The sequence below is a fragment of the Musca autumnalis genome, unplaced genomic scaffold (genome assembly GCF_047663935.1).
Source record: "Musca autumnalis isolate F117 unplaced genomic scaffold, ASM4766393v1 scaffold_5, whole genome shotgun sequence".
Classification (NCBI taxonomy): Eukaryota; Metazoa; Arthropoda; class Insecta; order Diptera; family Muscidae; genus Musca; species Musca autumnalis.
Window position 1 is genome coordinate 208,597,006 of NW_027412088.1, and position 14,350 is coordinate 208,611,355.

Genomic DNA, 14,350 nt, shown 5'->3' on the forward strand with positions numbered 1-14,350 from the left:
GCCTTTAAAAACAAATCAAGATAGTAAAATTATTTATGGTCACACATTGCCTAAGCAATACACCCAAAACCATTCTTACTTCACTTTTGTTTAAACTAATTATGGCAATTTGTTATAATTTTCACAATCGCTTGTCTCCAAATATGGCACGCACTCATAGATTGGATTGGATTCCATTGCTAGTCTAAGTTTGAGTTGAGAGATAACAGACAACAAAAGAAGAGGTCAATTTCATTTACACTCAACACATCATTTGTTTTGTATCATCGCCCATCTATCTGTCTGTGTGTTTGTAGTATCTGTGTTTTGAGCTTTTTGTTGTTGATTTTGTCTTTAGTAGGAAACAATTAATTAAAACTGTAGAATTACATTTTAAAATTATGTATTTTTATTTATTACATTGAATTACACGCTAAACAACACAAAAAGTACATTCTTGCAATGAGGAAGATGAGTGTGAGCTAATAAGTGGAAGGGTGTGAGTCAGACAAATTTATGACAAAAATGTTGTTTTTAAAAAACTAGGCCAGTTTTCAATCAGATATGATTTATTACAATGAGACAAGTAGACATGACTAAAGTTATAAAAAAACAACGCGTAGGACCTGTCAACAAATTTAAATACATTACATTTTAAAATTCAGAAATTGAAATTTATGGTAACAAGTCCAATTTTAGCCACCTCTCCCCTTTTGAAATATATTTGATAGGCCTACAACAACAAGCAGCCCTTGAGGTTCTGATTATAACAAAAAAAATTGTTGCGGAATTCCATACTTTCTGAATTAAGATACCTCAAATTTTAGGAAGTACCCTTGATCTTATCCTATTGTAAAGCTCTTGAAATTCAACACTAACTACGCGCCAAAAACATATGGAAATGGGATATAAACATTGAGGGTCCCTATTTCAGGAAGTAGTCTGAGAGCCACAAGGGCATTTCGTTTTCTACCCTTCTAAACGTTACAATGCCTTCTAAAGTGACGTTCGACTTAAAAGAGGCCAGCATAGGTTCTAGAGAAGGCGAATTCTTGTTGTAAGGCAATTGTATTTCATCCCTTCAGCGGCGTTAAAATATAACTGGGAGCAATATACTCTCCCAGCTGGCTGTAAATTTTTTTCAGGGCCACCAGGAGAACCAAAAGTAGTAATAGCAAGTAGAAGCAGTAGGAGACCATTAAGCCGATTTATATACTACCAACATCGTATAATGAAAAACTAATTATTAAATTTTGTTTATATTTTTATTGAAATTATACAAATTTATTTCTAAAAGAAAAAATATCACAACATAATATTACTTATAAAATACTCGCGAACGAAAATCTTTTACTTTTCTATACCCTCCAATCTTAAGTAGATACCTCCCTTAGCTGTTAAAACTATCGATTGTTCATCATAGACCAGTGGTACTGGAGTTTTTTGTGTTAAACTAAATTTGAAATTTTTCAAAAGTAACGTTAAACCAATCATGGCTTGCATTTTGCCAAATCTCAAGCCGATACAATTACGTGGTCCCTCACCAAACGGTAGCCAAGACATAGAATGGCGTTTTGCGATTTCTTCTTGGGTAAAACGTTCTGGTATGAATTCTGAGGGATTTGGATAAATCCTTGGGTCATGATGTATGGCATCAATTGGTATAATGAGAACGGTGCCTTTTTCAATGACATGTTGGCTACCAGGTACTGGATAGTCTGCCAAGGCCTTGCGTATTACCAAAGAAGCCACAGAATATTTGCGCATGGTTTCTAAAGAAAAAAAATGGTTTATTAAAATATATCTTAAGTTAATCCAATTATTTGACACCTTACCATACAATATTTGCTGTAAATATTTCAGTTCCTTAACCCCCTCATAGGTCAGCTTGTTGTCGTATTTCGCCAACACCTCATTGATTTCTAGTCTCGCCTTATTTTGCATATTCTCATTCATAGCCAATTCATATAGAGCAAAAGACATGGTGCTAGAACTGGTTTCAAATCCAGCCAAAAAGAAAACAAATGCCTGAGCAGCAATTTGTTCCAACGTCAGGCCATCTTTGTCGTTACGATTCTTCAATTCTATTAAAATATTCATGAAATCATTTCTCTGTATACGTTCCCGCTCACGATATTCCACAGTTTCTCGCACAACTTTCATAAAGAATTCACTGACATCTTCGGGTATAAAACAAACACCCATTCGCCTAGCCAAATCAGGAAAAGCTTGGGCAAAGGCAAACACCATGCGTCCATGACGACGCTTGGTAAACACCTTTTGGCCCATTTTGCGAAATTTGGCATTTGGATCTTTTAAACTGTTACATTCCAAGCCAAAGGCACAACAGCCAATAACATCGGTTGTAAAACGGGCGAGCAGTTCTCGTATCTCAATTCCCTCGTCATTTTCTTTCTCCAACAACTCCTTGAGCACCGTTACAAATCGTTCACCCACCTCCACCACTGTGGGGAACATAAATTTCATTTTGCCCGATGTAAAAGTTGGAGTCAATTTTGTTCTCATCTCCTTCCATTTGGGTCCATCCAACTGAAATAAATGGGCCGATAGTGGATCATCTTTTTCATTGTAATAGCTACCACGATGTGAGAAATTTTGAAAATCTGTTATCATGACCCGTTTAATTAGCTCAAGGTCAAACAAAACAATCGCCCTCCGTAGACTCAAATAGAAGCCACCAAACGGGGCCCTATCTTTGTACTTTTGATAAAAGTCATGAAATGGCTGTTTTAGAGGTTGCGTTCTGCCGGCAGCCTTCATATTGCCATAAAACAAATCTGGTTTATCGTGCACCACACCCCTCTCCGTCCAATAGTTATAATGTTTATAGATGAAATATAAACACACAGTCACCAGCGTGATGATTGCGTATAAAAGAACTTGTAAAAACGTCATCGTGTTGCTTGCTTGTCGTCCAGTTTACTAAACAAAGAATAACCAACAGGCAGCCGCGCGCACCAAATAACACTGAATGAGTTTGGAGAAAATCGTAATACTTTATAGAACTGTTGTTGAGAACCTATTTTCTGCTGTTCTGGTTTTGTTTTGCTATTGCCAACAGATGAGAGAAAGAAAGATACGAGCATAGTATCTTGCACTTTTTGGATAAATTGCAGCAGGGTTGCCGTGATTCGAATAAAGACTTTTCTGTACAGAAAAAAGTTTTAATAATTTTTTCCATAGCTAAATTGTCCATTAATTATTTTTTTAACAAATGTTGTTCGATAACATTTTCTTGAGAAAAGTTGCTCGATAGCAACTTTTTGTATAGAAAAATTGTTCGATAGCAACTTTTTCTATAGAAAAGTTGTTCGATAACAACATTTTCTATAGAAAAGTTGTTCGATAACAACTTTTTCTGCAGAAAAGTTGTTCGATAACAACTTTTTTATAGAAAAGTTCCTCGATAACAACTTTTTCTATAGAAAAGTTGTTCGATAACAACTTTTTCGATAGAAAAGTTGTTCGATAACAACTTTTTCGATAGAAAAGTTGTTCGATAACAACTTTTTCGATAGAAAAGTTGTTCTATAACAATTTTTTCTATAGAAAATTTGTTCGATAACAACTTTTTCTATAGAAAATTTGTTCGATATCAACAGTTTCTATAGAAAAGTTGTTCGATAACAACTGTTTCTATAGGAAAGTTGTTCGATAACAACTTTTTCCTAAGAAAAGCTGTTCGATAACAACCTTTTCTATAGACAAGTTGTTTCATAACAACTTCTTTCTATAGAAAGGTTGTGCGATAACATTTTTTTTTCTATAGGAAAGTTGTTTGATAACAAACGAATCTTTGGCACAGCAACAATTTATTTAGAAAAGTTGTTCGATAACAGTATTCGTTAGTTAAAGATTGCTCGATAACAATAATCTATACAGAAAAGTTGTCTGATAACAACATTTTGTACACAAAAATTGTTCCATAACTACATTTCTATAGGAAAGTTGTCTCATAACAACTTTATAAGTATTCTATAGAAAAATACTTTCTATTGAAAAGTTCTTCGATAACAACATTTTCTATTGGAAAATATATAAAAAACTAGTTGTTCGAAACAACATTTTTCTATAAGTAATTTGTTCGTTGACAATATTTTCTATCCAAAAGTTGTAATCGATAATCGTTTCTATAGAAAAGTGGTTCGATAACAAAATTTTCTATAAAAAAGTTGTTCGATATCAACATGTTCTTCTTCATAAACTAATTTTGGACAAAATGTTACGAAAGCCAAATTTTGAACCGAATCGGCAGATGCGTTCGGGAGTTATCTTGCGCTCCAACCACGACACACGCTGTCATACGGTTTTTCTCACGAAGTATGGACATGACCCTAATGAAACTTGTATAGTCGTATGTGGGGCAGTGAATACAGGTTGCTTCAACAAAAACCAAAGCGATTCGAGAGCAGGTCCTAAACTGAACTTTTCCGAAATTTTGTATGGGAGGTACCCGAAGGATTGGACCGATTGAGTCCATATTGGGACATTATCTAAGTCTGGTAGAAGTTTCACGATGTACCAAGTTTGAACCAAGTCGGTTACTCCCTTCAAGATTTATCTCTCGGTTAATCCATTCGAGAGTTATCGTGCGCTCCAGGCAGCCAGACAGACAGAGGGATGAATATTGCTAAATCAACTCCAAATTAAGGTCTAATACCATTATTTCGATGAGGCACATTTTGCCTGTATGAAAGTTAGCATAAAAGCTGAGGGTATAAAAACAACATTTTCTAGAGAAATATTGCATGATAGAGGAAGAAACCTTAGAGGGTTCTCACAAAAGATTCAGATGTCTGTTTATAAAATATCGATAAACCTCTGCATAAAGGATCATGAGGGTGTTCTCTTAGAATAACATGGGATTTTTTCAAAAAAAAAAAAAAAAATATTTTTTTATAAAAATTTGTCATAAAGTGTATGGCAACTCTAGCAAATTTTTTATTCAATAAAATTTCTAATTACCTTTTTCTGCTTCTCTACTCTCTCACTTAATGACAGTTTTCTCTTATTCTCTTTGTAAAGCTTTCATTGTGTTTCACAGCTGATCGCTTTGTTGACCTTTAGCAACTTACTAAACCAACCGTGGCGTTTCGTCGCCTCCCGCTTGGCTGACTTGGACCATATCAACTTGTTTGCAATAATTTTCTGTCAAATCATTGTGGATCTGCTTTTGTGTTGTAATATGATTTTAACGAGAACAGCACTCATTTGAGTTCATTCATGTATTAAAATGTGGTATTATTTTTCTGATATATTTAGATAACAATATTTTATTGATGTTTTTAAAAATAAATAAATGAGTTTGCAATAGTTTAATGTAAGCATAATAAAAAAAAGCTGGGAAAGTAAGAGATGTACACTATATTTTTTTCTATAATAAATACACATACATTTAAGAGATGTTTTTGTAGAGATATGTAAGTGACTCTTGACCTCATTATTTCTGAAAAAGTTTATAAAAAAATACACCTGATATCAACTTCACTCAAATGTGGTAATGGAAATTAAATTTTAATATTTTGTAATTAATATTAATTATCAATAATTATCTTATTACTGCCACACCATTAGCATAAATGACATAAAATATCCAAAATACTTTAAATTATGCATTTAATTTGTATCAAACATTTATTTATTTTTTTTTTTTTTCAAATCCATTCATATAAATTTCATTGTTGGAGATTTCAATTGCATTCATATGCATTTATTTATTAGTTAGTAATACACTATTAGATTGTTATCAAAAATTGCCCGAAACAACATCAACAATACTCCATAAATGCAATTTTAAAACAATTTCAATAATTAAAATTCTATTAGACACCTCTCAACCGCACCACATGCACACACAAACACACACGCACATCGACACACCTGCAATTGATAATAATCACGATAGCCAATGTTGACCAAAACTATGTTGAAGAGCAGAGATGTGGTACGTTTGGGGTTTAGAAAAAAATTTAGCTTTTACCGCTTCTACCTCACCCCTTTCATGCGACATTTGTTTCAATAATGTTTTATTACAAATTGAGAAAATCATTAAATCAGCAGCTGCAGCATCACAACACTGTTGCATTAGTTATACATTTCGAAAGAGAAAAAAAAAATAATTAAATTTAAATCAAAAACTATTTACAAAAACCTCTGTTCAATATAAGTTCTATATCGAACATTGTTGTTGTCGTTTTTTGTGTGTGAATTACAAAAACTGCAATTTGTAAATTGTAAATATTTTGTCTAAACTTAAATCAACACAATGTATAAAAATGTGTCAGTGACAAATCACGCTCAAACAAACATGGCCTGATAAGCTGATGAACATTTTTCTTGTTGCTGTTGTAACAACACCACTTTAAAGCAATTAAATTTAATATGTTTTCATTTTGGTGTATTATCAATAACGGTTGCAGAACATAGCGATGCTGCAAGGGATGGAGATACATATGTACATTAGGGTTATGATTTTCGACATTTTTTCTCATAAATGATTTCCTGTAGCACGGATGAATTAACTTTTGACTATTAATAAACTAAAATAACGTTTATTCCATTTAAAACGTTGAAAAAGGTCACGTACAAACCATTTAGATTTTTTTCTTTTGAAAAAAAATCTCAAAAATTATTTCCTGTTGTACGAATGAATGACTTTTTGCCCATTATTGACTATAATAACTTTCATTCCATTTAAATATTGAAAAAGATCCCGCACAAACCACTTTTAATTTATATGATATATGAAATGAAATTATATATGTTAAAAAATGTTATTTTCTGCTTATAGGGACTTCAAAAATTTGTCAAAAAATCTCATATAGAAAAGTTTTCAAATTAATTTGTGCTTGAGCTTTTTTTATTGAATCACTTTATAATAAAGATTTTATGTAATCTTATGTAAAAACTCATCACGCTATGATATAGGGATATGAGGTTGTAAAAAAAGTCATAACCCTAATATACATATGTATGTACGTATACACATATTTTTTTGTAGGTGTCAATGAAATAGTTTATAACTAATATTTATTTAAAAAAAAGATGGCATATATGGGGCTTAAATGTAGTAATAATAATTTAAAGGGGATTAAATGTTTGAAAAGACGAGAATCGAAAGCAAAGCTTGTAAAACAATATGCCAATGTTGTTAGCCTATAACATTTTTGTCTGCATATAAAATTTGTTCCAATGTCCTACTTAAATTATTTAAATTCTATCAAATATCCTTGCTATGGATTTACATAAATTTAATTTTTTTAATTGATTAAAAATTACCCTAATCGGTCATCGCTCAAAACTATCCATGGCACATTTATGTGGTTATCTGTCCCTTATTTAGGTTAGCATTTGTTACAAATAGCCAACAATATCCTTGGAGCATATGTGCAGGTTTAAATTTAGGTCTTTCCCAATTTTTTATCTTTTGTTTGCATTTAAAGCAACTAATTTCTATCTGCCTTATTTGCCATGGCATAAATTCCTTTAGCCATAAAATGAATAAAAGCCACAATGAAGGGCAGGCACACAACAACATATCAGTCCAAATAAAACAAACAAACAAACAGACCAACAAACTTTGAGCAAAGAGTCACAAAACGAAAAGAGAAGAAAACCCCAACCTAAATACCTGCCAAGTGGGAGGGACATTTGTGGTCTTCATTATAACCATATGAATATTCCGACTTATGGTAATCAAACGTGGAAAAATTGCCGTATACGTTACGGCTAACCTTCTATTAGCAGTAAAAACTTAAGACCATAACAGCAGTTAAGCAAAGCCCAGCACAGAGCAAAGGCTGGGTGGCGTCTCTAGAGTAGTGCATATACATAAATGGTGGTCATGGTGGCTTGTGGTGGTCAGCCAGAACCGACAGTTTTTGGGATATGGCCAAGTAAAAGCAACAACAACAAAACAACTGTGAAATAAGTCAAAAAGGTAAAGGGAAACATAACAAATGGGTCTGTAAGGTTGTCGGTTTTAGTGCTAAGTGGATAATGAATGATTTTCACTCACCTGGAAAATGTAGGAGAATGTTTTATTGGTCTAAACATATGCCAAAGGAAACCCCTGATATTTAAAAGAAGAGTAGAAGTTGATTTTAAGTCATCCCTCCTTATAAATAAATACATAGCAACAAAATAAGGGGATTTTTATTTTCCTAAAAAGGGAAAGAGGATCATTGGCTTTCATAGGAACCTGTCTAATGTAATTGAATTTCCAACAAAAATATACCCTGGCATTGTGATGAAATTACAAGACGAAGATGATGATGATGTATTACAAGAAAATTGAAAAATAAATTAAAAATTAAACTTAGGGAGGAGGAAAGTGTATACAAAACAAACGAGAAGAAATGTGACATGGGTTTTTTACATTTATTAAGAGCATAGTATTAAATCTTTAAATTTTAATAAATGCTACAAATTTTAAGCTTCCGAAATAAAAACAAAGTTGCAACCATGTGAGGAAAATAGATATAAAATTTCGAAGAATAATATTGCATGTTATAAACTTTATTGTAAGCACTAATCTCTGTCCCACATACATATGTACATGCATTTGATAAAATCGACAGCATCATATATTTGTCATAAGTTTATGTAACTCTTAGATGTCATAAACTTCAGCCTTTGTTACATTTATAGTATCTTCAACATCAATAAAAATGTAGGCAATGCATTCAAATTTCTTGATTTAAATATAAATTTTTAAGCCCCATAATAAAATGTATGGCCTAAATTGCTGCATTTCCACAAATAAACTCCTACCATTTGTGGGATTGTGTCTACGAATTCCCCCTTTCCCCCTTTATAATTTAAATACATTTATTTTATTGTATAACTTATTTTAATTTATTATTTTCTTTTTCTCTCGTTTTAGGTAATGATTGAAAAATCCTGCTTTACATTAACATGCCTAAGGCAAGCTAAGTCTATTAAAGGTAAAAGAAAAATGGCGCAATCTTCTTCTTCAGTATTGACCATCTTGTATTATTTCATACCTAAATATATGATTAAATTCAAATTACAGCTTATCACATGGACCATCATTACCATTTGTCCGCAAGGTGTTTCCTTTGTTGCACGAAAATTATAGACTCCATACATACATAGATATGTATTTATGAGCAAACTGTGTAACGAACGCTATTTAACAATTAATACCTAATTTAGTTAATAAATAATCTTCCTCGTTTTCATATTCTTCATCTTCTTCTAATTCTCCCCTCTTCTTTGCTAATATGAATTATGGAAATCATTGAGTTTGAATTGAATAATACTTGAGGCTAACGATTTAACGATGCTCTAAAACTGATAATTATAATTTTTGCGTACTTCTCACACTTTCTTCTTTAAAATATACACTCGGGAAAAAGCGATACAAAGCAAATGTAGGTCAAATATTTTAAATGCATTTTGTATAAAATATAAAATGATAGGTTAAAGAATGACAGAGAAAAGAAGTTAAAAAGCCGTTAAATCTTCACTTAAACAAAATAAAAATTCAAGACAACTACCAAAAGCGTCGCTATATGTGCTATTTAAATTGGCATAAAAAGTATAAATATCACTCTTCTTTTGAGTTTAAAAAAAATTTGTTCTTCAGCAGTTGTAGTAGTCTTTATTCGAATTCAGATGTTTATACCCTCCACCATAATATGGAGGGCATAATTAAATTTGTCATTACATTTGTAACACATCGAAATATTCGTCGGAGACCCTATAAAGTGTACATTTTTTTAATCAGCATAAAATTCTAAGTCGAAATAGCCATGTCCGCTGTCTGTTGAAATCAAAATACAGGTAATAACTTTTATACCCACAGCATTTATGCTGACGAGTTACACTTTCATACGGGCAAAATGTGCCTCCTCGAAATAATGGTTTTAGACCCCAAGTAGTTTTGCACGAAATCCGTTTTACATAATTTGGACGAATGTTCTTCTGTCTGTCTGCCTGGCTGGCTGGAGCGTACCGATTTGGCTTTGGTAATATTTTGTCCAAACTTAGTTAAAGTTCGAAGATGGGCCATATTGACCAACTCCCTCGGGTACCTCCACAACAAAAATTCTTTTTTTTTCGCAAAAATTATGAGCACTTTAACTCTCTAAGGGACTAACCGATTTGGTCCATACTTTGCACAACGTAATATGTCTACCGGACGTAGATAAAGTTCGAATATGGACTCTATCGGTTCACTCCGTCGGGTACCTCACACTCAAAATTTCGGAAAACTGTTTAAGACCTCCTCTCGAATCCTTTTGATTTTCTGTTGTAACAACTTGTATTCGCTGGCCATTACGATGATGCAAACTTTTTCAGTGGATGGAGCGCGCGGTAACACTCGAACGCATGAACTTTAGAAATTCGATCCAAAATTTGGCAATCGTAATATTTTACCCAAAGTTAAATCATGTTTTAAGATGGGCCTTATCGGTCCACTGCTTTGGGTACCTCCCCCACAAAAGTTCCAGACTTTTCGCTAAAATGGTACACACTTTGGACATCGTACTATTTCTTCGAGACATAGATCAGGTTAGAGTATGGACTATATATGTCAACTCCTTCGGATACCTCTCACACCAAATTTCGGAAAAGTGCAGGTTAGGACCTCCTCTCGAATCGTTTAGATTTTTCTTGTAACAGGTAGCACTCAAGGCACAAGTTTTTTTCAGTGGCAACTCCATACTTCTTGGTAAAAAGACCTGATAACTGTTAAAAAACCTTACGGCCAGCATGCGTAGTGGTTGGTGCGCACGACAACTCCCGAATCGAATACTGCGTTGGTCCACACTTTGCATATAGTAATATTTCTTCGAATATTAGGTGAAATTCGAAGATGATGCGTATAGGTCCACTCCTTGGGGTACCTCCTCCACAAAAGTTCGAAAATATTCGCTAAAATGGTAAGCGTAAGGAGCAAACGATTTGGTCCAAACTTTGGATCTCAAAATCCAAACTTAGTTTATGCTCAAAAGTGAGCCCTATCCATACATTCCTTAGGGTACCACCCAAAGAAATGATCAGCATATTTGTTTAAGTGTGGTTAAGGGTCTGTGCGAGAATCCTTTGAAAATTTTTACCGAAGCTACTCCTAGTAGCCATGTTTACAGCGATCTTATATTTATCGTGGGCAAGTCCATGTTTCCTGATATAATGGTCCTATCGAGAGGAATGACTCCCAAAATAAGACACACTTTCAAAATGGACTATGTCGGTGGTATGGTATGTACTCAGGTACCTGCTGATTTTACAAATTTTCAGTTTGTGTACGCATCGTCGAAATGGAATGACTGTAATATATACCATATTTCCGATTCGGAATGGGTATAAAACATCGATGTCTCATTGGTATTAAACCGTACATAAAAGAAAGTGATATACTCCAGTTAGCATATTCCGCTTCTCCTAGGAGCAAGCCTTGGCGTGGCGCCAACGATACGAAAAGTAACTAATTTTTCCATTTTACTTCAATCATGGTGGAGGGTATAAAAAGTTCGACCCGGCCGAAGTTAACGCCTTTTTTTACTTGTTTATAATAAAATATTTTCCAAGGTTGCGATACTGGCATTGCGGCTTACAACCTCTAACTGGTGAGTGCCATCGTGGTTCAATGGTATGCACGCCCGCCTTACTCGCTATATGTCTGGGCATGATTCTCACTGCATACAACATAACATTTTTAACGATGCCAAATGTACTCCGCTACCGAGATATGTCCTGGACCTTTGCAATACACCATCCATCAAATCACCCATTATAAAGTTATATTGTTTCTTGGACTTTAAAATTACTTACTCCCTGTATCTTCTCTTTAAAATGTTTTTCTATTTCAGCATTTCCTTGTCTTTCCTTAAAGGCGTTAATATCATTAACATTATCATGCTATGCAACAAGATATAATACAGAGGAAGACAAATATCCTTAAAGCTGTCCTTTTTGTATTGTGAACGGATATACGTTTGTGTGAAATTATTTCGTGAGCTACGTCGTCACCCTGGTACGCCACCATCGTATATCATTGCAGAACACAACGTCTATGGTTCCCTTGGAAATAAAGTAAATTTTAATTTAATTATGAATACAACAACGACAACAATTACATCAACGGCAACAACAACGACGACAATATTAATGTAACATTTTTTGTCATTATTCTGCTATTATTGTTATTATTTTCTCTCTTACGTCGTTTGATAATGTGGACTTTAATGTAAATATTTGTCCCTTTAGTCCTTTTGTCATTTAGCCCGATGGTGTGTCTGTATTTGCTGCGGTCTTTGCATGTCATATCTCATTAGCGGCGAAGTCTCGAGCCATTTTGACGGTTATTCACTTCTTCCTTTGGCACTAAAACAACGCAACATCAGTTGACAACGACGACCCCCAGTACTCGTAAGGCTTATGTCACTAAAAGCACACGAAAAAGTTCATAATGTGTCTGTAGCTGTTGCTTTTTCGTTGTTACAACACGACAATGAGGATGCATGGTCTGCTGTAAAGTTGTTTGTGGATAACTAAACGAATGCCGTTTTTTGTCTCCAACTCATGTTGGCAAATTGTTTACAACGCACCCTATTTTAACCCCAACCTGCCTACCTTCCTTTCTACCTTGCGTTAACACCTCATGCCTAACTTCGTAGAAAAGTATAATTAAAAATAATCAAACATTTTTGTGGCAATGTTTTTTGTGTGTCTTTTATTTCCTGTTAAATGAACATTTGGCCACCACAACAACAAAAAGTTACAAGAAATTGACCTTATTTGTGTGGTATTCTGCTGGCCTCCTCCTTTCCTTAGCTTTTGCATTAGCGTAGATTTTGTAGGCCGTTATCACAGGTCATGCATAAAGGTGATAATTACATTTATTTAATAATTTATGTTGCTTGTGTTTCATTTTTTTCTAAAATTTTGTTGTTTTTACTTTTTTGGGTAAGATGACATTTTATTCCCTTTAAACCCCCCAACAAGTGTGTAAATGCGTTTTGGGGGGCACGTGTGTGTTTAATTTGCACTTGACACGATATGTGTAATAGATGTTCACCCTTTGTTGCGTTTTTGTGTGCTTTCTTTCTTTGCAATGAGTTATTGTGGTGCTTCATTGCAAAATAAAAATATAATGTTTATTTAATGAATAATTACATGGAAAATCAATTAAAATTACACAAAACGCACATTGTCGCGCCTTGGAGGGGAAATTGTCGAATATCAAGGAAAATGGGAAGCACGAAATTATTTAACAGATATGTTCTCATTTTTCTCCAGTTTTTTGCAGAAGTTTGGGAGACCCAAAAGTGCACAAAATAAGCCTCTATTTATGGGTTTTGTAATTTTAATAAGAAAAAAAAAAACGCAATTGGTGGAACACTGTATTTCCCACTAAAAAAACAGGGCTCTCTTTGTCAATTATATTAGTGGAAAATTCTTTATTTTTCAACATTTTTTCCCATTTCTTATTAAGATATACATAACCTTCCTTATAATACACCCAGCAAAAAAAAAATAATTACCAAATAATGGTTTTTATAGTACTTTCCGGTAGTTGAAACTACTTACAAAAACCCTTACTAACCCTCAATCGAATAACTAGTTATTCTATGGCCACTAGGAGTTTAAACATAAATTGAAAAATATGTTCTTATTTAGAACAGTTGAGATGGAATTTGTTTTAAATTTCAACGCACTTCATATTTTTATTTTCTTTTGTTTTGCTATCTGCTGGATTTGATCGTGCGATCGAACACACTACACCTTCTGCCAGGCGTACGAACATTAAGGTTTGTTTAAACGCTTACATGTGCTCCACCAATTGTTCTTTCTTTTGTTAGCAAAAAAACTGGCGTACCGACGGTGAGCGTTGATCACACAATCCTCGGATTTGTAGACGGACACACATGCTAAGTGCCAACGTACTCACTACTTAGTAAGGAGTGAAGTTAGGAGCGTTTTTTCACATTACTTTGTAATAATGACTAAATGGGAAATCTCTTAATGTCCTAAGATTTTACATTTTCCAAAAAAAAAAAACACTTTTTTCTGTACCAAGTCTCATTTAAATTTTCTTTAACACCCAAATCCCCGCTGTAATTTCCATTAATAATTTTTAAGGCATTTAATAATTTTTATAGCATTTCCCACATTTGATGCTTCACTTTCCATTTTTTTATTGTTGAAATGAAGCATCATTATCTGCCGTTTTTCATGATTACATTTTTGTTTTGCCATTTTCTCATTTTCTTTGCTAATTTTCCTGTTAGAAAGAAAGAAAGAAACCGCTACAACTGTCATATGTGGTGGCTGGCTAAATGCGTTATAATTTTCACATATGGCTAAATTACCCAGATAA

General features: G+C 33.6%; 2 protein-coding genes across 6 annotated transcripts in view; one reads left to right on the forward strand and one right to left on the reverse strand.

The window, feature by feature from the left end:
- Positions 1-14,350, forward strand: part of Fili (Fish-lips) — a 157,964-nt gene that overhangs the window by 48,689 nt on the left and 94,925 nt on the right. The window lies entirely within an intron of this gene.
- On the reverse strand, positions 1,226-3,021 carry LOC141404728 (cytochrome P450 6a2-like). Its single transcript, XM_073988385.1, has 2 exons — positions 1,815-3,021; positions 1,226-1,751 (listed from the first exon to the last, which is right to left on the reverse strand). Exons 1-2 carry the CDS (start codon positions 2,893-2,895, stop codon positions 1,330-1,332), a joined length of 1,503 nt encoding a protein of 500 aa, XP_073844486.1. The 5' UTR covers positions 2,896-3,021; the 3' UTR covers positions 1,226-1,329.

Coding starts and splice junctions, on each gene's coding strand:
- LOC141404728 (XM_073988385.1), bottom strand. CDS start 2,895: ATGACGTTTTTACAAGTTCTTTTATACGCAATCATCACGCTGGTGACT. Junction 1,752..1,814: donor TTTACAGCAAATATTGTATG/GTAAGGTGTCAA, acceptor TTTTTTCTTTAG/AAACCATGCGCAAATATTCT.